General features: G+C 36.4%; 1 protein-coding gene across 1 annotated transcript in view; it reads left to right on the forward strand.

The window, feature by feature from the left end:
- The window catches only part of BIRC6 (baculoviral IAP repeat containing 6), a 172,541-nt gene that overhangs the window by 60,046 nt on the left and 88,605 nt on the right, over positions 1–23,890 (forward strand). Inside the window, exons 34-48 of the mRNA XM_009880396.1 lie at positions 326–541; positions 914–1,097; positions 1,526–1,681; positions 2,048–2,181; positions 3,826–3,979; positions 4,791–4,907; positions 5,868–6,022; positions 7,243–7,369; positions 8,228–8,338; positions 14,969–15,102; positions 16,139–16,266; positions 18,422–18,984; positions 21,973–22,148; positions 22,708–22,804; positions 22,993–23,187. Of these exons, the coding sequence (XP_009878698.1) occupies positions 326–541; positions 914–1,097; positions 1,526–1,681; positions 2,048–2,181; positions 3,826–3,979; positions 4,791–4,907; positions 5,868–6,022; positions 7,243–7,369; positions 8,228–8,338; positions 14,969–15,102; positions 16,139–16,266; positions 18,422–18,984; positions 21,973–22,148; positions 22,708–22,804; positions 22,993–23,187 (2,647 nt within the window). The remainder of the gene's footprint in view (positions 1–325; positions 542–913; positions 1,098–1,525; positions 1,682–2,047; positions 2,182–3,825; positions 3,980–4,790; positions 4,908–5,867; positions 6,023–7,242; positions 7,370–8,227; positions 8,339–14,968; positions 15,103–16,138; positions 16,267–18,421; positions 18,985–21,972; positions 22,149–22,707; positions 22,805–22,992; positions 23,188–23,890) is intronic.

The following is a 23,890-nucleotide window of genomic DNA, read 5'->3' on the forward strand; positions in this document are numbered from 1 at the left end:
ATGCAGGTGTGGAAATATGAAAGAAACTTCTAAAAATACATATTTGCAATATGCTTTCTGACAAAGATAAAGGCTTAATTGGCACTTGCGCGGAACTGGATAATTTGGTTATGATTCTGTCACTTGAGATAACATGCTGCCAAGACAAATTTCTGTTGATAAAGCCTTAATTCCATACCAGATTCTCGTATATTCTTAGTCGTCTTTTTTTTTTTTTCTTTACAAGTTTTACAGTTACTGTTACTGCTGCCTCAGATTTTCACTGGGAAAAAACTTAGAGGTTAGTTTTAAAATGTGACTGTTGTTTCAAATTTAATTTCTGCAGCACTTCAAGGACTTAATACGTTTACGTCGGACTGCAGAATGGCCTCGTTCTACTTTAGATACAGAAGTATCAACAACAAAGGAAACTCCAGATATTGAACCACTTCCATTTACATTGGCACATGAACGTTGTATTTCTGTAGTGCAGAAGCTGGCACTCTTTCTCTTGTCCATGGACTTTACTTGTCATGCAGATTTACTTCTATTTGTTTGTAAGGTAAAAAGAGTATGGAACATCACTCTGTAGTTGCAATGGAGACCACATTAAATTAGCTTTCTATTACTGCCTTTTTGCTAGCTTGATGGTAAAAATTAGCTGTAGCATTAAAATAGTAGCACTAGTAATTTCTAGTGAGGTAGTTTTTCTGATCTGTCATCTTTTGTGTAACTTGTGATATGATGGCTTCAAAATCGCACAGAAAAAGTAACTTAAAAAATATTTTCATATAATCGCACTTGTAAAATTCTAAAATTAAAACTAGTAAAAATTTATTTACTTGTAAGCAAAATCTAATAATCACCAAAATTAAAACTATTACGTATTTTCATAGTGTTAAATATAAATAGGCATATGTTCCTTTTTTTATAGGTTCTTGCTAGAATTGCAAATGCTACAAGACCAACGATTCATTTATGTGAGATTGTAAATGAGACTCAGTTGGAAAGATTATTGCTGCTTCTTGTTGGAACTGACTTCAACAGAGGAGACATCTCTTGGGGAGGAGCATGGGCTCAGTATTCTCTGACTTGTATGCTGCAGGATATTCTAGCAGGTTTGTTTTAAGTTCATGTTTTTCAGTATGTACACTACACTTGAACCTTTCTTCCTTTAATGTTTTAGGAGATTATTTTATTATTGTGTTGGAACCTGCTGACGCTATTAAGATTAGTAAAAAAAACCAAAAGCAAATGGAAAAAAAAACCAACCACCCAACCCAAACCATAGAATGGAGATTACTGTGTAAAAAATGCAATTTAAAATTGTAATTACAGTCAATCCTGAATTAGTGACTTGTGCATTGAAAAGTTAATATTCATGTGACCCTGTTTATTTGAAAATTATTCAGAACTCCCACTGAAGAAGTAACCCTTAGAGAATTCAGAGTTAGATGAAGACAGAGCATTAGCCTGGACACTGGGATGTTAATTTGTAACTGGAATAAAGCTTGAAATAAAGTTGTCTGCTTAATCTAATACGTAGGAGAGTTGTTGGCACCTATAGCAGCTGAAGCTATGGAAGAAAGTGCTTTGGGAGAAGATGCTGGAGCTTCAGCTGTGGATTCTGATGACTCTCTCCAGCAGGCCACAGTTCAGTTAGTGGAAACAATAGATGAGCCTTTGACACATGACATCACAGGTAAATTATTTCATAATCTTGATGTGTATATGTATACTGAAAAAAGTAAAAAAAAAAAAAAAAAAAAAAAAAACTTTGCTGTTACTCATCTATCAAAATATCAGTAAAGGATTTTTGGTGATAGGATGATTAGTTTCTGAAAATATAGGCAAAATATGAGCAATTCTTCAACTTAGTTTTACATTTGATGAGTAAAAAATGGTTATTTTTCTGATTGGTTAAAAAAGGTAACTTGGTTACATTCATTATCTTTTTCCACTAAGAGCTGTAATAGTAAAAGCCTTAAAATTATCCATTAAGTGTATGATGTATCCATGTTTTATAATTTGTTCTTGGTATTATTAATACTTCCTTAATCATTCAAAGGTGCTCCACCTCTGTCTTCTTTGGAAAAAGATAAGGACATTGACCTTGAATTACTGCAAGACCTGATGGAAGTTGATATTGATCCTTTGGATATTGATTTGGAAAAAGACCCCCTTGCGGCCAAAGTCTTCAAGGTATGACACACCTGAGTTTTCAGGATAACTTTTACATATGAAATAGTAAAATCCTTTCTCTCTTACCCTTCTTCATTAGTGGTATTTGATGTCTTAGACCGTAGCTTTTTATAAAGGTTTAATGTAGAATGACAGGAAAGAATGTACATATGATTGTGTTCACATCTCAGATGTATTCATATCTCAGTTGATCACAAAATATTTTGGTTTTGCATGAAAATATCTGTATAAACAATATGTTTATAACACATATTAAAGACAACAAAAGCGTAATATAAAAGAAAAATAAGATGTAGTCTTGTCCTCTTTTAGTAAGAGTAGAGTGCCATTTGCTTCTGCAATTGATCTTAAGAGTTAATACTGCTGGTATTGTGTTTTTAAAAAAAAAAGTCAGCAGTAGCTAGTGCTCAGACCAGTTTCAGACTGTGAAAAGAAGCAACTAACTTTAAAACTTATTTCACTGTGGAACAAGAAAAGTGTTAAATGCTTTCATACTTGAAATGGAAGCGAAACATATAAGAGGTAGTAAAATCACATTTAGATGTAATAGTATAGCGTCAAGGTGTATTAAAAAACAAAAATGTTTTGGTTGTAAAGAAACAACTATTGATAATAAAATGTTGAGTCTCTTCTCTCTCTCCATAAGGATTACACTCTGATTTGGAGTTTTCTCACACTCCTCACTATTGACTTAAACCTTCAGCCTCATTTAAATTAACCTAAATTATCTTTCTTACCACTTGCTCGGACAACACTACATTTTTTAATTATTTTCTACATTCCCTCTTACGTCCTTCCACTGATTGCCTATCATGTAAAATTTTCTCTTTAAATCTCACCCTACCAAAATATTCCACTTATTGCTTAAGTTTTGCGTAACTGATGTTTCCTTCCTTCTTTATTCTGCAATCATTTCATTTGGCAGTATTCCTTAGTCCACTTTCTCACAGGTATCTTCATGATCTTGTTTCCTGATTGGATGTCCGTTAAAAAACAGCCAGAAGAACACTTCTTCATTCTTAATCCTTCTTAAGATTTGCTTCTGTATCTGTAAAATGACAGTTGATATTGGATCTTGCCATTAAAAAGACAGGCGTACACAAATCGCCTTCATACAGCCTTACATTACTTTTTTTTTTTTTCTTGTGATCCATATGCTTTCTAAGCGTCTTAAATTATGACACTTGAGTAGAGATTATTCGACTCTTTCTTTTGCAGAGCCCAGTACAAATAATCCCTGAGCCTCACTGAGGCTTCAAGGTACTTTAATAGTACAGTTAATAATATAGTGTTTTGTCTTGATAAATAACTTCTCAAAATATCTGTGTGCTACTCCACTTCCCAATTTACAATGTGGTACAGATGTGTGAATAAAAACTGATAATAACATTTTCAAATTGTCTTCTTGAATCTTTGAGGCAGCTCACTACATTGCTGGATTTTGACAATCACTAAGGATTCAGGAGCTTATACTGCAATAAAAATTGAAACAAAATTTTCTAAAACTATTGGATCAGATCTTCTGGTTTTAGGTTTTTGTAACTTCAGTTTTTGTTGTTAGTCATTACAAGTTTTATTTTTGTACTTGGACGGTCTAAGGAGTTGGTGTTTATCTTTTTCTTGTTGTTTTGTTTGTCTTTTAAGCCTATAAGCAGCACCTGGTACGATTACTGGGGTGCTGATTATGGCACCTACAATTACAATCCGTACATTGGAGGTGTTGGAATTCCAGTTGCAAAACCACCGGTAACTACAGAGAAAAATGGATCACAAACTGTGAGCGTATCAGTCTCTCAGGGTAAGCAATGAACTAAAGTTCTGTTCAGGGTCTCTTTTCTGTCATACTGTATTTGACACTTTTGCATATAAAATTATGTTAACAGTCTCTACATGCATTAAGTGGAAAGAATTAAATTTTCTATATGCCACAGTTTTTCTGTGGTAAATGAGAGAATTTTGTGTGAGGTTTATATTTAAAACAGCCTAACATTGCAGAAAATCTTATTTTCTAACTTTTTTGAACACTTATAGGCAGTTTTAAATCATTTCTGTTTTTTCAAGAAATTTTGGAAGCTGTTCTCCAGTTGGCTGGTATTTTGGATAGTTGGCTCTACCCTAAGGAATGAGGTGGCACACTTGTTTAGTTTGGAGGAGTGCTGTTTAATTGGGGTGATTGAGCTTTCCCCTGCCACACTGGGGAAAAACACTTTTTTGGTTCTTGTTGGAGACCTGTTACCTTAAAAAAAAAAAAAAAACAAAACAAAAAAAACCCAACAAAACAAAAACCCCCCAAGCTTAAACATATGCAGATTTAGTCATGTGTGATATTAAAGTGTCTGTGAATATAAGTATGTGTGTGTTTCACAGAAATTTAGTATTTTATTAGTTATATATTTCACATCTATAAGAATCATGTTCAGTTCAGAGTATAAGTTTCTACATTCTGCTTCCGTCATATATAAAAAATAAATCTTCCTGTTAGTGACACTGAGATTTTTTTCAGTTTAATATGGACTGTATATTTATATTGCTTGCACAGAAAGTTAGAGTACCTAATTATATATGTCTTTGATATAATTCAGTTTTATCCTGTTTGTTGCCTTGTGTAGCTTTAGATGCACGTCTAGAAGTTGGGCTTGAACAGCAGGCTGAGCTGATGCTGAAAATGATGTCCACTCTGGAGGCTGATTCTATTCTACAAGCATTAACAAACACATCTCCTACATGTAACTACGTGTTGTCAAATCATTCTCTCCACATGATGCTTTGAAATTGAACTATTTTTTTCTGCAGTCCCTTAGCAGCTTAGAAATGAATTTTCTTGTTAGGCTGAGCTTTAAAGCTATTTCTTTATTCAGCTTTTTTAATTATGTGTACACATAAATTCAAGATGTTTAGTGAAATTGTTCAAATATGCAGGATTCCTTTTCCAGTACATAATAGTACAATGGAGGAATTGTTTTCATTTTCTGATCTAGGTGAAAATGAACATTAAGTTTCGTGTTTTTGTGAAGCTTCATTCTTTCATTCGGTATGAAATTTCAGCCGTTTGAGAGCTGCTTTGCACTTGACACTTTCACCTATTCAGTGATGAAAGTGAAAATATTTGAATACAATTTTGAACTCACCTGTTCAGTAAGCTTTATGATATAAAAACACTTATGGTGCTGATTTACTTTTGAACATATTTTTAGTGAGTAGCACTGCCCATCTCGTTAAGGTGTGCTTCTTTGTAGCCCTTTTGGGTACCTTAATATGTGTACAGTAATTAGTTAAATATCTGATAATGGAGTAGGTTAAGTCAGACTTTATTTTCTGGAAGTTTATTATTGACTACGCTAGTTTTACCATAACGTAGGAAGAGATGTTCCAATTCTTTGTCTCACCATAGGGTTACCAGGACACTCCTATAATATGTTGGGCAAGAACTGTGAAAATGTATTTCTGTGAGCTCACTTTCCAAACAGTTTTTTTGTGAAGGTGGAGATGTCTGACGTTCAAGTATGCCTTTCACAGTATGGTAGTCAATAGTCTACCTTAGCTGAACACTACATTGAAGATGCTTTTGTGAATTATGAGTGTCTTGCCCTTAAGTATAAAATACAAGGAAATAAATACAAAGTTACTTTTAGCAACTCTTACAAAATAATTTAGGGGGGCCTGGTACTTTTTGTTTTGTTTTTCAGTAACCCAGTCTCCTAGTGGAACAGATGATTCATTGCTAAGGGGATTACATGCTGCTAACCAAAATGCCCAGTTAATTGTACAGTTGTCATCTATACCTATGCTGAGCGCGTGCTTCAACAAACTCTTTTCCATGCTACAAGTCCACCATGTCCAGGTATAGAACTATGAACTTTGAAATGTTTTGATAGTATTTCTCTCTAAATTTAGAAAGTTTTCTTATATTTCTTACGACTTAACATAACAGGTTACTTGCATCCTATGTGCCTTATTGTTTATGACGTTGTCATGGACAACAGTACCAATAACGTAATAGACAAACTGCTGAAAGCTTTTGTCAAATAGGACATTTCTCGTTACAGTGAAAAAGTGGGTATACATTTTCATTTTTAAAAACAAGTTATTAGGTTCACTGAAAGGTAATTGTTAGCTCATTAGTGAAGAGTGTCACTAAATGTGCAGTCTCCATGTGTGGAGGTTTTCAAAACCCAGCTGGGTAAACTCACAAGTAACCCAGTCTGACGCATGAGTTGGACCTTCTTTGAGCAGAAGATTGGACTGCATAACCTCCAAAGGTCACTTCCAACTTGAATTATCCAGTAATCCTAAATGTTAAAACTAGAAATATGCTTTTTAAAAAGTCATTTGTTTAGCAATGCTTTTCTTGATACATATGAAGGAATGCCATGTGTGCTATATATGCGTGGTTAGGTGCTTGCCTACCTGTTCTTATTTTAATTGGGTGGCTGACTTCATCCATCAGTGGTTCTTTAAATAACTCATCCAAAATACAGCTTGTGGGGTAAAGGACCTTGGTGCTTCCCCAAAATATCTAAATAGTTATTTTCTTCAAGGAAATTATTCAGAGTGAGCATCAGTGTGTCTCTGATAGTAAAGGAGGTTTCCCAGTAATTAAACTGGCCTTTTGAATAATTCTGGTTGACTGGTAAACATGACTTGACTATATTGTGACATTCCTCCAAAAGCTTACATGCAAATCAGTATTGCGGGTGTAAGGTTATGATACAGGCATTTCTGAGCAGTGTGTAAAACTGGGGGTTTTTTTTAACATAAGTTTGAAGGAACGTCTTAAGAGAAGCTTAACTGTATTTAGAAGAAATCAATTATGCTACTTATGCTGAATTTCCTTTGAATATTGCGCATATCAGAATCTTCAAATCCGGTAAAGGAGAGAGAGAGAGAGTGTGTGTGTGTGTGTGTGTGTGTGTGTTTGTGCGTTATCAGTGAAACAGAAGCACCTGAGAATGTACATAAGGCTTTTAAAATAAAAACAGATAACCTTTTATGCTCTGGAGTTCTAGAAGAACACTTGAGTTTGGTCTGATAATGTTTTGGTTTTCTTTTTCCTTTTTTCAGCTTGAATCCCTTTTACAGTTGTGGCTCACATTAAGCCTAAATTCCAGCTCTTCCGGAAGTAAAGATAGTGGCGCTGATATTTTCCTTTATAATGCTAACCGAATACCTGTCATTTCCTTGAACCAAGGTAAAAAACACTAAATATGGGACATTAATTTTCAAGAGGTGTAAGATAAGATTATTTAAGTACTCAATTTTTGCTAGTAAACAAAAAGTATTAAAATAAGTGTTCTTGATAAGATCGATGTTGAGATATTTTTTGTGTTCTTATTAAAGAGCTCTCGGGCTCATTATCATCTCAACATGAAAAATGTGTAGCTAGTATGTAATTGAGAGCTCATTTCTTGAATTTGCATAATCTCCTCAGAAATTAAATTGTACAAATTTTGGTTCTGAAGTCATCATTCATCTCAAGAGGACTTTTTAAAAGACACTTATTAGTTTAAGGTGAACTGTGCATCTGTATGTACTTCTCTGACAAATTTCTTCTGCTTGTATACCATCCTGTGATCTCTTTATTATCAAGGGAGTTGGCGTGGAGGGAAGCCATGTAACTTTTTGGCATCAGTCTACTAATCTAGTACAAAGACATGTCAAATTATTTTTTTTCTGTAAAGTAATTTGTATAGTTTAAAAAAACTTTGACACCTTGTGGTGGTAATTCAAAACATTAATGCCTGCTATAATGAACCTGTTAGGCTGACTTCCATGAGAGCAGGAAGTTTCTTCCAAGAAACCAGGAGTTTCTTTGCATTGTTTTCTCTGAGATGTCAGGGCACTGTAGAAAGTTCTGTGGGCCAGTTCCTGTGAAGTGTCGGTTAGGTTTCTTTTCCTAATTTCCTGGAACAATAGTTGTCAAAACAAAGTAAATACAACAATAATAATAACAACAACAATAATAAATATAGCACCTTACAGTAAAAATAAGACATTTATAGTGATACTCTGAAGATTAAAGCTTGGAAAAAAATGTTTTTCTTGACAGCTTCAGTAACTAGTTTCCTGTCAGTTCTGGCATGGTATCCTAATACCTTACTCCGGACGTGGTGCCTTGTGCTTCATAGCCTAACTCTCATGACAAATATGCAGCTTAATGGTAAGTTGTGGGTGTTTTGTTTTGTTTTATTTTTTTTAATGTTACCTGTTCTAGTGGCATACAGATCAGTGTCAATTCCCATCCAAAAAGACTACCAGAATTTTCCCGTTGTCACATAAGAACTTCTGTTGGTTCTCCGTAACTTCAGGCTTTTCAAGAGTGGGCTCCTTGAATTGCGTGTGCCATGGAAACCGAAACCCTAGTGGTAAAAGAAAATGTTATAAGTAGGTTGGCAGTGTCTTCCAAAAATGAATTTTAGGACTGGCTGATGATCCTTGGGGATTAGTTTTGTGCCATTGGAAGAGGTAACAGGGAGGAAGGATCGAGGCACTGTGAGAGATTCATGTTTTTCTGATGCGGTAGGAATATTTTCGTAAATATGCAGGCAGTAGTCATTGCTTATGTTAAGCTATCTGAAAATAAGCCCCAAGAAGCTGAACCTATTAAAAAAGAAATCTAGCCCTTTCATTTTGTTTAATTTCATGTCCTTATGCACACCAGATTATCTCACATTCTGTATATTGCTTTGTAACACACTAGAAACAATCTCCTTTTGTGAATGAGATTTTGCCACAAGACTCGTAGAAATTAAAGGATGTAATTTTTAAATGAAGAAACTAAGCTTCTAAATGGCTCACTGTCATAGGGCAGCTATCATGAAGAATGCTTTTGTGACCTTGTCCTCAAGGCTAAAGAAGGTATCGCATAGGAAGAACTTGCAGACGAATCTCTTAAAACCTACATGTTAGACCAAGTCAGAGCTCTTTTAAATTCTGTTTTAACTCCAAGCAAATTATTAAAGATAGTAATTACAGAAGAAACTCAGAGCCACCTGAAGATCGCACTTCTGTGAAGCAATTTGCTGTCCTGTGATGACACAGCTGTTCTCCGTGGTTTTTCTCAAAGATGCTTATGCATCCTTTTTTTCATTTGTGCTATTTCAAATCATTCTCCTTGGGATGCACTTTTTTCTTCAGGTTTTCATTTTCTGTCTCTTTTCCGTGATGTTGTTTAGAGATCAGTATCACAAAACTCCGCTGAATTTTTTGCTATTATGTGAAGCAGTAGAGCTGTGAATAAATTAATGGACGAGACTTAATTGATATTCTCAAACTGAGACCTCCATATTATTCTTGGTATTTGAGAATAGAACGTGGCCTGATTTGTAGGATGACAATGCCCACAGTTATCTCCCGTGTGTATTTTCAACACTCCAATTTGAAACCGTAGACTAGCAATTTCCAAAAACTATGCTGTGTGCACTGCTGAGACCATATGTGAATCTCTTCCAAGTGGTATGAGGTTCAGTGTTTGTGCTCTGACGCTGACAGACGGGCAGCTCTGTGTTTGCAGGAGTTTCTTAGGCAACTGCTTGAGATCAGTAAGTGACCGTGTGGATGAAAAGCTGCTCAGAAGCAACCGCTATGATTCATTGTAGGCGCACGTCAGCATATGAATGTGGCTGTGGATTTTTGTGTATGTAGGATTGTGAGCCCACGATTGGGGTTGAGGTGGAAAGAATTGGAGATGCAAGCTTGCTGGAGGGTAAAGAAGAGGGTTGAAGGTGTGTCTCCTTTTATACAGATACATATGTGTGTACAGATATATATCCCTTAAATGCCCCTTAGAACCATGAGCTCAATAAGTTTGAGTGCCCATCAGATAACTTCTGTGCCAGGGTTCCTCAGCAGCTAATAATTCAAGACAATATTCTGTCTCAATGGCACTGAGTTGTCACATTTAAGAAGTGAAATAATCTCCCTTCAGTTCTTGACAATAGAAGGTGGGATCCGTCAGAGCACTTCTCCAATCAATAATTTTGGTTTCCTTGTGCTTTAGTTCAGAACTGGGACTAATAATAGTCTCTTAAGCCGTTACAGACAGCGTCTCACAGGAGTTCTCATCAACTTAAAATTTTCAAGATCGTGCTTTCCACAAGAGATAGGTTTTTGCTTCTTTTAAATACATACAGCTAGTAGAAAGCGAACCATTTAAAGTCAAGTTGTTCCTGAGGCTGGTGAAATGTAAGTGACATGTCAGCTTTCTTTGGAATCAAGTTTCTCTTGTATGCTCTTTAATTCTGTAGTATTTTAAGCTATGAAGTACAAATTGTTCACATATCTTCACTGTATTGACAGGTTATGGTTAGGTTCTTTGATGTGTTGGGGTTTTTTTTTTAAACCACTAAGATGTCAATTGCAGTTCATTGGGAATAACTTAGGTTAGTCTTGCTAGATGTGTGTGGTTATAAAATGAGGTTCTTTCCCCTTTTAATACCCCAAAATACAAGCAGCCCCCAAATGTGGTCATTTGCAGATATCTTCACTGATGAAAACACCACCACCACCAATATTTTATTCACATGATTGCAGGTTTAATAAACCTCTTCAGATGCAATAAGCCTTTTAAATAAGCAAGAAGGCACCTTTTCTTGACATAGTCTTCATTAGATAATCATATTTGCTGTTTCAGAAACTGAAAAATACCTTAGAGGTGTAGCCACTTGTAGATGACTTAGTAAATTCTTTTTGCAGGTGGACATTTTAGCACTGAGAAAATCCCACTATCACTATTTTTCTAAACCATTGGATCTCAGAGCCTTCTCAGAGAACCTCCTTCTTAAGTTTGCTTTAGTTAGTTGAAATTCATTATTGCTATTTGATACGTATTTTCACATTCAACCATTCTGTTTTCCCCAGTCTTTCATTTAAAAAGAAGAAAAGAAATGAAAGGGGGAAGAAAGGGAGGAGGGGAAAAAAAAGAAAGACACTTTTTTTTGTATTATTGCATCCATTCTAGATAAGGGTCTTGCCCTATTTGCATTTTATGGTTAGTCTCTTTGAACGTACTTTTGACTTCTGAACTATTGTCCTCTGAAGTTTTGGTCGCCATTTCTTCAAGAGATCAATGAATTAGAAGATCCTGTCATGAGAAATGAGGTGGTTCTAGAGATCTCATCCTGATGTTATTTTCAAAGCTGTTTCTTACTGATTTTTCCAAAATCCCACATCTCTCCAGTAGTAATCAAGGCTTTTTAGTTGGGTTTTTTTCCCCCACCTGAGTGCAGGACAGATTCTTTTTCGGAACTGTCCTATGCTGGGATTTCATGAGCAACCACTGTCTAGGGCAGGTCAGTTCATGGTCAGAAAAATTTTATTTAATTATGCCATTATGGGCTGATAAATGTTTTCAGAATGAGAGCCCAGGTAGTGTAACTTCTGTGCTTCAGAAACTCTTATCTGAGGAGTGCAAGATACCTTTCAGGGATAAACCCAATACCCCTGGCCATTTCTTTTCAGAACAACGACCTTAATTAGTTACAAGATCCAGGGACAGATTTTGCAAGGATGGTGTTTAAAATCAGTATTTGGTGGGTGACAACTTGAACCATGTAATGCCATGTAAAGGAAGGTGGGTAGAAGCAAATCTACAGTGACACCTGGCTTAGAGAAGTTTCTCAGAGCTACAGTTGCTCTAGAGTAAACAGCTGTCATCTGTCGAATAGTTATCGTAATGCATTTCTCATCTGTTCCTTTAGCAGGAACTATTCGTGCTCTCCCTATGTGCCCTTTTGCTTATGTTATTGCTGTCACCAGAAATACTGTTTGAGAGCAATGTTTTGAGCAGATAATGTAGATGCATCATGAAATCTGAGTTAGAATGTCAAACAAAACATGTCAGGCTACAAATATAGCGTAGACAAAGTGGATTTTTACATTGTAGTGATATTTGGGGAATGGCTTTGAACTGGAAGAGGGCAGGTTTAGATTAAACATTAGGAAGAAGTTTTTTACTTTAAGGGTGTTGAGGCACTGGAACAGGTTGCCCAGAGAGGTCGTTGAGGCCCCATCCCTGGAGGTGTTCAAGGCCAGGCTGGATGTGGCCTTGGGCAACCTGGTCTAGTGGGAGGTATGTCTATGGTGGGGGGTTGGAACTCGATGATCTTCAAGGTCCTTTCCAACCTAAACCATTCTATGATTTCCAGCTGTTAAATAGCAAATCTAAAAATAAAATAGCATAGGAAGTAATGAAGATGGATTTATTCAGTTATGGCATCAACCCTATCATGAAACAGTAGAAAACGTATGAGGCCTTCTAATGCTGGAAGGAAATAAGTTGAAGTTTAACATGTGGACTTGGCTACTGCTTGGCAAGAGGAGATGGGCTGGGATTGTCAATTCCGGGGAAGCTCTAACATAACATCTACTTGTATTAAGATGTAAAGTCTTCACAAATAGCCAGATTTAATTAAGTAGTTACAGTACACACAAGTGAAAGTGAACACAGCAGGAAAAAGCTTGAGTGTTTAAAATGTTACCTTCAAAGAAACACCAAGTGAACAAATTAAATGACTTGAAGCTACACCTCAAATGTTCACCTGTTCAGAAAAATGCAAGCATACATATTCTAAAAGCTGTAGTTTCAATGGAGATTTTGTTTTGTTTTATTTTTTAAAAAAGAACATTGAATAGCAGTGTTGTTTGTCATGCTGGTCGTTACAGACTTCATAGGTGATTCAAGGTCTCTGAAGAAAATTAAATACCTTCTCTCTGGGAAGGTACCATTCAGGAATGCAGGAAAGCACAAAAGTATGTCCCCTTTTCAAATAAAAATATAAAAATATAAAAATTTTGGGTGCTTTTTACACTTATTTTAAAATTAATTTGGATACTCAGTACTTCTGAACAAGCTCAAGTGACATCTAGCTCAAAACTGAAGTCATACATAAAGTTTGAATGATGCAGTTACACTGAAACAATGAAAAGTTACAGAAAACAGAATAACCAAATTCAGAGTAACTTCATGTTTCTATTAGTTCTGTCAGCTGCAGTTGAATGTAATTTTAGTGACAGAGATCTGTCTTAAATTTCAAAATAGTTTGTAAGTGGATTTTAAAAAAAAAAAAACAAAAACAAAACAAAATGAAGTAATATGACAGGTCTAAGTATACATGCAAGAGCTACAAGCTTAGCAAGTTAATGTTCGTAGTGACTTGAGTGTCATTTTCATTTTTAACTTGTATCATGACATAACTCAGAAACACCCTCCAAAAACAACGAACAAACAAACAAACAAAAAAGCCCCAGCAACAACCTACATACCTAGTTTTCTTTTTTCTTTCTTTAGGGAAAATTGGTGTATTGTATGTTTTACTTAGGTAAATGTTCCGGGGTGCAGATTCAGCAGGGGAAAATAAACTTGATCAGTTCAGCCAGACTGGTGTTTCCAAGGCACATCCTGCAATGAAAGGCTTCTCTGTTGTTCTGAAATGATCAGTTTTTCTTTTAGGGAACCTGTGAAATTGTGTGCTTACTTTTTACAGACTTGTCCCCCACCCAGACAAGACCTAGCCTTTTCATCTTTCGAACTACCAAATGTAAACTAGAGCAGGCTTATTGTCTACAATACAATGGAACTGGAATGCTGTGGGGTGCTTTCTTCCTTTTGTTCAGCTCCAGCTATTGCCACACCGTCAGTCATAGCCATACAGGCTTGTTCCACTACTAATGTTGATAAATCAATCCAAAAGAGTTTGTATAGCTGTACAAGAAATACTTTCAGCATTAGTTTTCTGCATTCGTCTAAAGCAAGAAACCAGTTTACAGTTTGAGAATAAAATGGCATTTGATAAGGGGAAAACTTCCTGTGAAGTATCTTCTCCTTCCATCTTCCTGTAAGGATTTCTTCTCATAGCAAGTGGATTTCCAATGCTATTTTTATTTCATTGTTCTGAAAGCTTTTCAACTGAGATGGAACAGTCAGGGTTTAATTCTGGTGTGGGTTTGTTTTTTTTTTTATTCTCTTTTGACAGAGACATTTTCCTACTGGTCGGGATCTTTAGTCTAACTTTCCTTAGTTTAAGGGAATTCTTAGGAATGATGAAGAATCTGATAAACAGAATGACTAGTAGGTAATTCAGGATTTGGTTTTTTTAAAAGCCTCCCTAATTAAGAATGTTATCTTGGGATATGAAGGGATGCCAGCCACGCTTTGCTACCAGAGCATCATTTCCTCTTGATTTATTCTTTTGTATATGATGAGATAGTCTGAAAGAGATCACATCTTCAGCACATAATAACCTGTAACTTCATTTGGTTACATGTAATATTATAAGAATACGTATTTTTACTCAGTAGGTAGCTATGCTTTTCTCAATTTGCGTTTTGAACTGATTCAATATACCACTACTGAATGAGTAAGACTTCACATTTAATAAAGCTCATTTGTTTGATCATTGAAGGGTGTATTTTAATTCTAATTCTGGTTCTCAAAGTTCTTATTTGTATTTGACAGTTTTAGTGAATGATGAGAAGTCTCTGAATGTGCCAAGGACAAAAATATCTTGATTGTTTACAGGATAATAGAACATGTGGTCTCTGTCTGACGAACTAACAAATGCGCTTAAGCCTTATTATAGCGTTGGACTAGCAAAGAGAACCAAATGAGAATATCTGTGTATATTGCTTCTACACTCAAAATTGTAGTCTAGAGTAAGTAGCTTTCGTTACCTGATTTTGCTGAGAACCTTGACACATCATGAAATACATATAAGCGATGTGCAGTATAAATGTTTGATTTAAACTTCATGCTTAAGATTACAGATTTAATTTTTATGTCTTTATTTTTAAGCTGGTCCAAGCAGTGCCATTGGAGCTCAGGAAAGTACTGCCCAATTGTTGGTGTCAGATCCAAACCTCATTCATGTGTTAGTGAAATTTCTTTCCGGCACTAATCCTCATGGAACAAATCAACACAGTCCACAGGTAACTAGCAATTAACACAAGAGAAAAACTCTTCTTAATGGAATTTCAATACGCTTGACATGAATATGAGTTATTCGTATTATGGATTATTCATGTATTATACCCTTGGCTTGTTTCTTTTTTTTTTTTTTGTTATAGTCTTAGTTGGTTCTGATGAATAACCATAGGGTAGTTCGTGTTGGTGATATGCTCTGAGTAGTGATCGTATGTTTTTACAACTATCTGAAGACTTGCCACAAAGAATGCCATGTGCTGTGTCAGTGAATGTGTTCCATGTTAGGATTCCTTAGTTGCATGCATGAAAAGAGCAATAGACTTCAGTTAGTTTCCTGAAGTCTTCTTGTGTTGGGATAAAAATGCCAATGAAGATTAAATTTAAATATCTAAAAATTCCAGAATTTAAAATTATGCTTTTATTTTCTGCCTGTTTCCTGAATTCATGTGGTGTCTACTGTTTCTCCTCATTTCAACTGATGTTTTTTTGCTTTTTGCCGTCCTCGAAACATCTGTAAATAGTGATTAAAAAAAGCCAAGTTAACTTAATTGTATGTAGTATTTGGCAGGAATCTCAGAAACACTTAGTTTAAGAGTCAGAAAACACCTGGTATTTCCACTATTTTCCAGAACATTTTCCAGAAAATATATCATCTTTTCCAGATCGTAAACATTGCTCTGTACCATTAATTTAAAGCACTTACATGTAAATATGTAGTTTGTGAAAAAGCATTCAGCTTAGCACAGAAACATATTCTGTGTGAAGCATAGTTTGCATTGTTGAAAAGATAAAGTCTCAAGCTGCAAAACGAGTCTTAAGCAAAGAACTGAATTGTTTGCTTTTTACTCATGGTTAGTAATAGAAAAACACATAGAAATTGATAGGAATAATTCTCTGAAAACCCTGTAAAATATTTCAGAAAGCAAATTAAGCTACATCATAATTTTCTGTTCTCAGAAAACATTGCTGTTAGATACCACTTCATGTTCTTGAAGACATTTCAGTTTTATATAATACTTATTAAAATGCCTTTCCCTTTAGGTTGGACCAACAGCGACACAAGCTATGCAAGAATTTCTTACTCGATTACAAGTGCACCTTTCTTCAACTTGTCCTCAGATGTTCAGTGAATTTCTATTGAAATTAATACATATACTTTCCACAGAAAGGTAAATCTCAACTATTTTTTTTCCTTTCACGTCCTCTTTGTCTTTAATATCTGCACGAGTGTGAATCACAACTAAGATGTGTATGTCCCGCGTTGTCATACTGTCAAGTTATGTAAGAGTGGAGATCTTGGGTATTGCTGCAACAGTGCCAGCGGGATCTGGGCTGCTTCTGACACATGGAAGAGTGCGACTGGAATCGACACATAGCCGTCTCTGCGTGAGGGACAGTGAATAGAAGCACTAGCAGTTGGTTGGATTGATTTTATCTAGAGCTAAGATACAGGCCTTGTTAAAGTAATCCCTAAAATAAGGGCACTGTTGATGAGCTTACCTATTTAAAAGAGAACATATATTCCGAGAGGCCTGAATTAATGAAAGATTCTAGAAATTATTCACAGACTGTGAAAATAATATGATGGCCTTTATAACATGGTAGGACGACATACGAGATTGCATAATCCTATTGATGTAATATGCATGTTTATTGCTTTGTCTTATTTTTTTTCCCTCTTCTCCTCACCCGACAGTGGAAAACCTCTGCCTTACTCTCTTGCTGGGGCCCGTTGATGTCTTGTCTCCCCAGTAGTGTAGAGAAGGAGTGCCACTGGCCAGGGGAGAGATAAGAGCTTATGGCTTGTCTTTTACAGCTCTGCTTTTTCAAGGCTAGGTCAATGGCCACAAGACTGTTATGTGTCAAGCAGTACACCAGAAATGTGCCAATTGTTTGGTCTGAAGTACACGAGGAATTACCATTTATTTCTGGTATTGCTGTTCTGCTCATTCCCAGGCGTAGGCTTCATATAATTAGGGATGAGCTTCCTCAGTTTCTGGCTTCCCAGTAGGTGGCACTTTGGTGTTATCTATTCTTTAATCATGCAGAAAATAGTTTTGGCCTTCTCCAAGAGATTTTACCTTAGTAATTTAAATTGAACAAGTAGTGTTTACCAGGTTAAATTGACAGTCAATCACTTACACGAGAAATGGCATAATGCAATAAAATCATTAATTCACAGTGAATCTTGGAATGTGTGCCTGCATTTGAAATATTTGAAATAAGCTGATGAGACCACTGAAAGGATAGATTTTGAAATGTGTTAGGGGTTTTTTTGAGGGAAACCGAAGGTGGGACTGAAATGTCATAAAACGGACAGAGCATCAGAAAAGGGTTTATTTCTAAAGCCTCAGGTAATTATTGAAGTATACCATGTCTGATCAAAGCATAATATTGGTTGTGAAGAAAAGCAGTATTTTACTATTAGAGCTAATTAAATGCCATATATTTTCTTCCGGGCTGTTTCTATAAACTGTTTTGTTCTGTGCTTAAATTTAAAAGTTATAGTAAGATTAATGTTAAAAAATACAGAGAAATATGTCAAAAATCAGTGACTAATTCACACACTTCAAAATTTAGCACCAGTTTTATTTTAAATATGCTGATTCAAAAGGTTCATTTTGTAGTCCACCAGTATACATGTAAAAGTAATTGGGAAAATAAATTTATCCCTAAAAGAGATCCTTCAAGCAATCCACCTGCAAGCACCAACCTGTGATAGTTTGAGTACCTTCTCATGCTTTTATGTATAGTTACTATTTAGATAGCTAAAACCTGACCATTGTTCTTTCTCCCTCGGGGAAAAATCAAAAACAAAACAAAACAAAAACTATGGGACGAAAAAACCCATCATGATTTCCTGTTAGAAAACAAATAATCCTAATGATATTAAAGTATTAGATTATTTTTTCCCATTAAGTTTCCGTGCAAACATACAAAACTTTTCACCCACAACTGAACAGGACTGTACTCCAAGCCACTTACAAAATTAACAGAATGATTAAAAAAAGATCCTAGCCTTTTTCAAAGGAAACATTAATCCTTAGTGGTATCAGGAAAGTGATAGGATGAGTAGGTTCTACAGGCTGTGTAATGACCTGTATATTAAAACATTATGAGTGCTTGACTCATGTGAAAGATCAGATTGTGCTTCAACATGCATTTCTGAAACGGCTGGATTCTTATTTATTGAAAGTCTGGTGTGCTTTTTGGTTCTTAAAAAATCAAGCCCAAAAACCCCCCAAACAACAATCACGCTTGTTTAACTTGTTAACATTGAACAATGAAATATTTTTTTTATTAGTTTTTTTTTTCTCCTTTTAGGGGTGCTTTCCAGACGGGCCAGGGACCCTTGGATGCACAAGTGAAACTCTTGGAATTTACCTTGGAACAGAATTTTGAAGTTGTATCGGTTAGCACTATTTCTGCAGTAATTGAGTCTATAACCTTCCTTGTGCATCATTACATTACCTGTTCGGACAAAGTGATGTCTCGCAGTGGCTCAGACAGCTCTGTGGGTGCTCGAGCGTGTTTTGGAGGGCTTTTTGCCAATATTATCCGTCCAGGTGATGCCAAAGCAGTTTGTGGAGAAATGACAAGGGATCAACTTATGTTTGATTTGTTAAAGTTGGTCAACATTTTAGTTCAACTGCCGCTTTCCAGTAACCGAGAATATAGTGCTCGTGTTCCAGTAGCAAGCAGTACGACAGACAGTGTGTCTGATGAAGAAAAGGTTTCAGGAGGCAAAGATGGCAATGGAAGCAACCCTAATACTCAAGGATCAACTGCATATGTGGCAGATTTGGTGTTAGCCAACCAACAAATTATGAGCCAGATTTTGTCTGCACTTGGCCAGTGTAACAGCAGCGCTATGGCAATGATTATTGGTAGGTATTTTAGAAATAAAACGGAACATGTTTTGGGGTGGTAAAACACTTAAAATTTGTACAAACTCATAAATTGCGTGTATCCATGAAAAGACGGTGCCACAGAAATGACAGGAAATAAGAAACTGATAAGAAATGAAAGTGGGAACAGTCATGTGGAAAAAACTTACCACGAGGTGGGAGACAGTAATTAAAACCGAATGGAAATGAGTTTGGCATTTGAATTTGCTAAATCTCAGAATGGTCAATGTTGAAGGGGGCCTCTGGAGATTGTCCAGTCCAACCTCCCTGGACAAAGCAGGGTCAGCTCAAAGCATGCCTCGGAGAGCAGGTTGCTCAGTACCTTGTCCGGTTGGGTTTTTAATTCCCCAAGGGAATTCCACAGCTGCTCTGGGCAGCCTGTTGCAATGTTCAGTCATTCTTAAAGTGGAAAAGCCTTTTTCTTATGTTTAAATGAAATTTCCTTGATTTCATTCTGTGCCAGTCACATACCTCTATGTGTGGATTAGGATTAGTCTTCAGTTTGTACTATAGATGCGTTACCTTAATTATTCCCTATGTATTGCATTATTTTCAGGTTTTTTAATCATTCCTTTGAAAAAGAAAATCACAATTGTGGCCCTTGCTCAGAATATATAAACTTTTCTGTTCCTCTGTTTTACCGGAAATCTCATTAACATCATGTTCTGGGAGGTTCAGTCATATATTTGTGGGTGGGATCTTTCTGCTACAAACAAGTGAGGAAGCTGATGATACTTTGAACAGCGAAGTTGCTGTTTGTCAGACGTGTACCTGAGGTGCATTTTCTCACAGAGATTGTCTTTTTGACTTGCTTGTGAGCTGTGATGCTAAGATGGAGTGTACTTGCACAAATTAAACCACTGACTGAAATACCATGAGTGCTACTGCATGCACAAAACTGGAAAAACATTTTGCAGGATGATAGGCAAAGAGCTTACACTACATTTCAGGTGTAACAGTTGTAAAAATTTTTTCTTTTTGTTGTAATTCTCTTGTTTCAGAGAAAGTACCTCTGGCCTTTTCTGTGCTAGGCTCTTTTAAGCGGATGCGAAACTGTTAACCAATGATATTATCAAAAGCCAGTATGCTACTTGGATGAGAGCACGTGAATGTTAGACCAGTGGTTCATTTTTGGCATAAAAACAATTGAGGAAAAAGTAGTAACCTCCAGTAGTCAAATTAAACATTAGGCAAGATTTGACAAGTCTGGATTGGGCTGTTGGAACCTTCCTGAAATTAATTCCACAATGTCTCCTCCTTTACTCTGGGTAGTTGGTGTCATATTGTAAATAAGCTGTGAACACTGAAAAAAGTTTGTTCTGGGAATGATGGTTTGTGCTCAATATGTGTTTTTTTTGGGGTGAAATTCAGAAATTCTTCTCCTCAACTTTGATGTCTTTCTAAACCGCCAATTTCTGTCCAGCAGTGGTTTTGCATTTTTAAAAAGGCAATTTGGAAAGATAGTGTTGTTTCAAAATGTTTTTCATTGAATTCAGGATACTGGGCCAGCTAATCCCTTCGGTGGATAGTTCTTCCCAAGGTCTTTTAATAGAGGTTGTTGAAACTAATTTGTATGTGTATTTTGGGAAGATATAACACAGCTATTTGTGGTTTTAGTTCCTTCATGAAGAACTGCATTAAACTCTCTCCAGACAATTTCTATGAACAAAACATTTATCCAAGACTACAGCCAAGGATATATATGATCCAAAAATCAGTTATCAGTATATGGTAGTAAACACGTAATAGCTAGTGCAGCATGCCAGCTACCCAGGAAAGATACACAAGAAGATGTCTGCAGATGTGTACTAATAAGTAGTGGCTGTGTTGTCAAAATTTGTTAATAATGTTAACTTACTGCACCTGGCGAGCCAGCTGGTCAGGAACCAGGATGGCCTTGAATAATTCACTTGTCACATGAATTTAATTTTAATTTTTAATTTTAATGAATTTAATTTTATTCTTTGTCATTGACAGACTATGAAAATCATACAAGTAACAGTATTCCCCTCCTCCTTGCCTCAAAGGCTTCACGACAAACCCACCTTAGTTGTCTTCAGCTCCACCACTCATTCCATTTAACTTTTCTAGACCATGCGGAGACTGAGTCTTAAGACTCTTTTCTCTCTGTCTGTCTCCATGTATCCAGTGCTTATCAATATTTTCTTTCTTGATGGCTTGAAGGTGATTAGTACTGCAGCTGTCAATTCTCTTGCTGGAATGTTTCTCTAAGGCATGTTCCAAACATCACTTGAACATGTTATTTTTTATTATTATCTGTTAGTATAACTCAGTTTCTCTAAATGGAACTGGATTATTCCATCCATTCTCGCCACTCAAATCTAAAACCACTTTTGAAAGCTCTTCCAGATTGATGTCATATGCTTTGTAAGACAGTTGTATTTATGGAGGTAATCCCTGCCTTGGGAAGACTATTCTTATGCTTTCCATCCTCAATTTCAGCAATGTGTAATCAATATTGCTGAATACTGCTATTCAGTAGATCCCCATTAATAAATCCTGAGCTGTACTGCTAAGAAGGAGAATTCCAGGAGAAGTATTTCTGATAGAAATATATAAGATAAATGGGTTTGGGTTCTTTTGGCTGCACGCGTGCACTTCTGTTATTATCTGAAAAAAAATTTAGATTTCTTGTTAGTTGCGTCTGGCTAGGAGTGATTCCAATCTTTGTAGTTCTTGTTCTGTTTCCTTCACTAGTTACAGTCATTTTGTCTTATCTAAAATTGGATCTGGACTCCCCGGGTCAAGTCTTCTTATGTATACTGTAAAGATGGTAGCTTGTATCTGGGAACACTAATAATAGTTTATATGATCCTGAAGACTGGCCCATTTGTAGTTTGTAAAATCTGTGTGAAGGTTTAACTGAAAAGAAATATTCTTGAGTTCTCTTATGTGCTGTAATGGTTTGTTAGGTCTCACCTTTGAACTGTTTCTGTTTTCACTAAGGTGCGAGTGGCTTACATCTCACTAAACATGAAAACTTTCATGGTGGCTTAGATGCAATATCAGTGGGAGATGGATTGTTCACTATCCTGACAACGCTTAGTAAAAAAGCAACAACAGTGCAAGTGATGCTTCAGCCAATTCTTACCTACATGGCCTGTGGGTACATGGGAAGACAGGTAAGTTCCCTTAGGTCTGCTGTGCTTCAAGGGAATTATAGGTTAGTTGATTCTGTAACCTATAATAAGATCAGAAAACTGAACTAGTGCTATGTAAAAGACATGTTAACATTTTTCCAACCTTGCTTTACTTTGGTGCTGAAGTTAGGAAGCCTCCCTTCATTGCCCATGGTAGAGGGGGAGAGTGAGTTTCTGTAAGGGATGTTTTGACATTCCTGTGAATGTTCCCAGCTAAAGGCTTGAAGGTGGATTGAATGTTTAATTGTGTTCAGGTGGGAAACACATTTATTGTATTCATATTAGTGGGTATTTTTAAATGCTCAGTATTATTCATCTTCGGCTGCTTAGCCTTGGTAGTTTGATCTTTTCCTTACTACAAAGACTTCTCCTACGTGGGATTGAACCATATGGAGTATGATATTGCTGTTTCGTGGCGGGGAGGTCAACTATGATGGCATTTCCTCTCTGGGTTTTTTGCCTACTAAAAGGGGAGACTAATGCGTATTTCTGTCATATTAATTTTGCATGAAACTCTGTATTTCTTAACTTTTTCTTTTAGGGTTCTCTAGCCACTTGTCAGTTATCTGAGCCACTGCTCTGGTTCATTTTACGAGTGTTGGATACAAGTGAGGCACTGAAGGCTTTCCATGATATGGGTAAGAATGTCTTTTTTTTATGTGCATCAAGTAAAAGGTTTATTGTAGATTTTTTTTGGCTGTTAAAGAAGGAATACAGATATGTGTCTGGAAGAGCAAATTTACTAAATAGGCCTTTGCTTGCTTAGAATCTATCGGGTGCTTCTGAACAGTGTTGTTTCTTTTCTGTCTGCCTGCATTATACACAGGTGGTGTTCAGCTTATTTGTAATAACATGGTAACGAGCACAAGAGCTATTGTTAACACAGCAAGAAGTATGGTTTCAACTATTATGAAATTTCTTGATTCTGGTCCCACCAAAGCAACAGACAGCAGTTTGAAAGCTAGAGTACTAGCTTCTGAGCCTGATAATGCAGAAGGAATTCACAATTTTGCACCTTTGGGTAAGTAATACTACTTTCTCTTACATTAATATCCATTTGAATCTTTATGATGTTCTTAACAAAAAATATTGTGGTAGCGTCAAATGTTGCAATACTATTAAATCTTCTAAACGGAGGGGTTCTTTGTGTTTCAAGATGTTGGGGGAGGAGGTTAGCCCCTCCTCCACAGGTGATAGAGGAAAGAAGGAAAGGTAGTGATCTGTATCTGATGTAGCCATGCATCAAGGTGTGCCCCTTCCTTCTCCGCTAGGTCAGAGGATAGCCAGTTCCAACCCACCAGCTGCCATAGACACACTAAGACTCACTGACTTTGCTTTAGGGACATCAGATTTGATGGAGCTGTTACAGAAGCAGAACAAAGTTGGATGACATAGAATGAGCCCAAGCTAGGTCAGACAGAGCAGCAGAAGCTGGAGCGTAGTGCTGATGTTGCTGCAGCTGCTCGCACACCTGCACCTAATTGTTCCAATGTGGCCTGCATGAACGTTTGTTAGAATTGCAGTGCTCTGTTGGTATCAATACAGTGGCTGCCACTTAACTAAAATGCATGTGGTTTATGATGTAGATGTACTCTGGTATCTTACAAAGGCTCCTTTTCACTACTAGTGTCTTAATGTTTTCTGTTGCTGTCCACTAGCCTAGCATAGCCCGTGAACCCATTGCCTGGATGCCGTCCTGTGCAACCTGCTGTAGGTGACCCTGC

The sequence above is a fragment of the Charadrius vociferus genome, unplaced genomic scaffold (assembly GCF_000708025.1).
Source record: "Charadrius vociferus isolate BGI_N301 unplaced genomic scaffold, ASM70802v2 scaffold62, whole genome shotgun sequence".
Classification (NCBI taxonomy): domain Eukaryota; kingdom Metazoa; phylum Chordata; class Aves; order Charadriiformes; family Charadriidae; genus Charadrius; species Charadrius vociferus.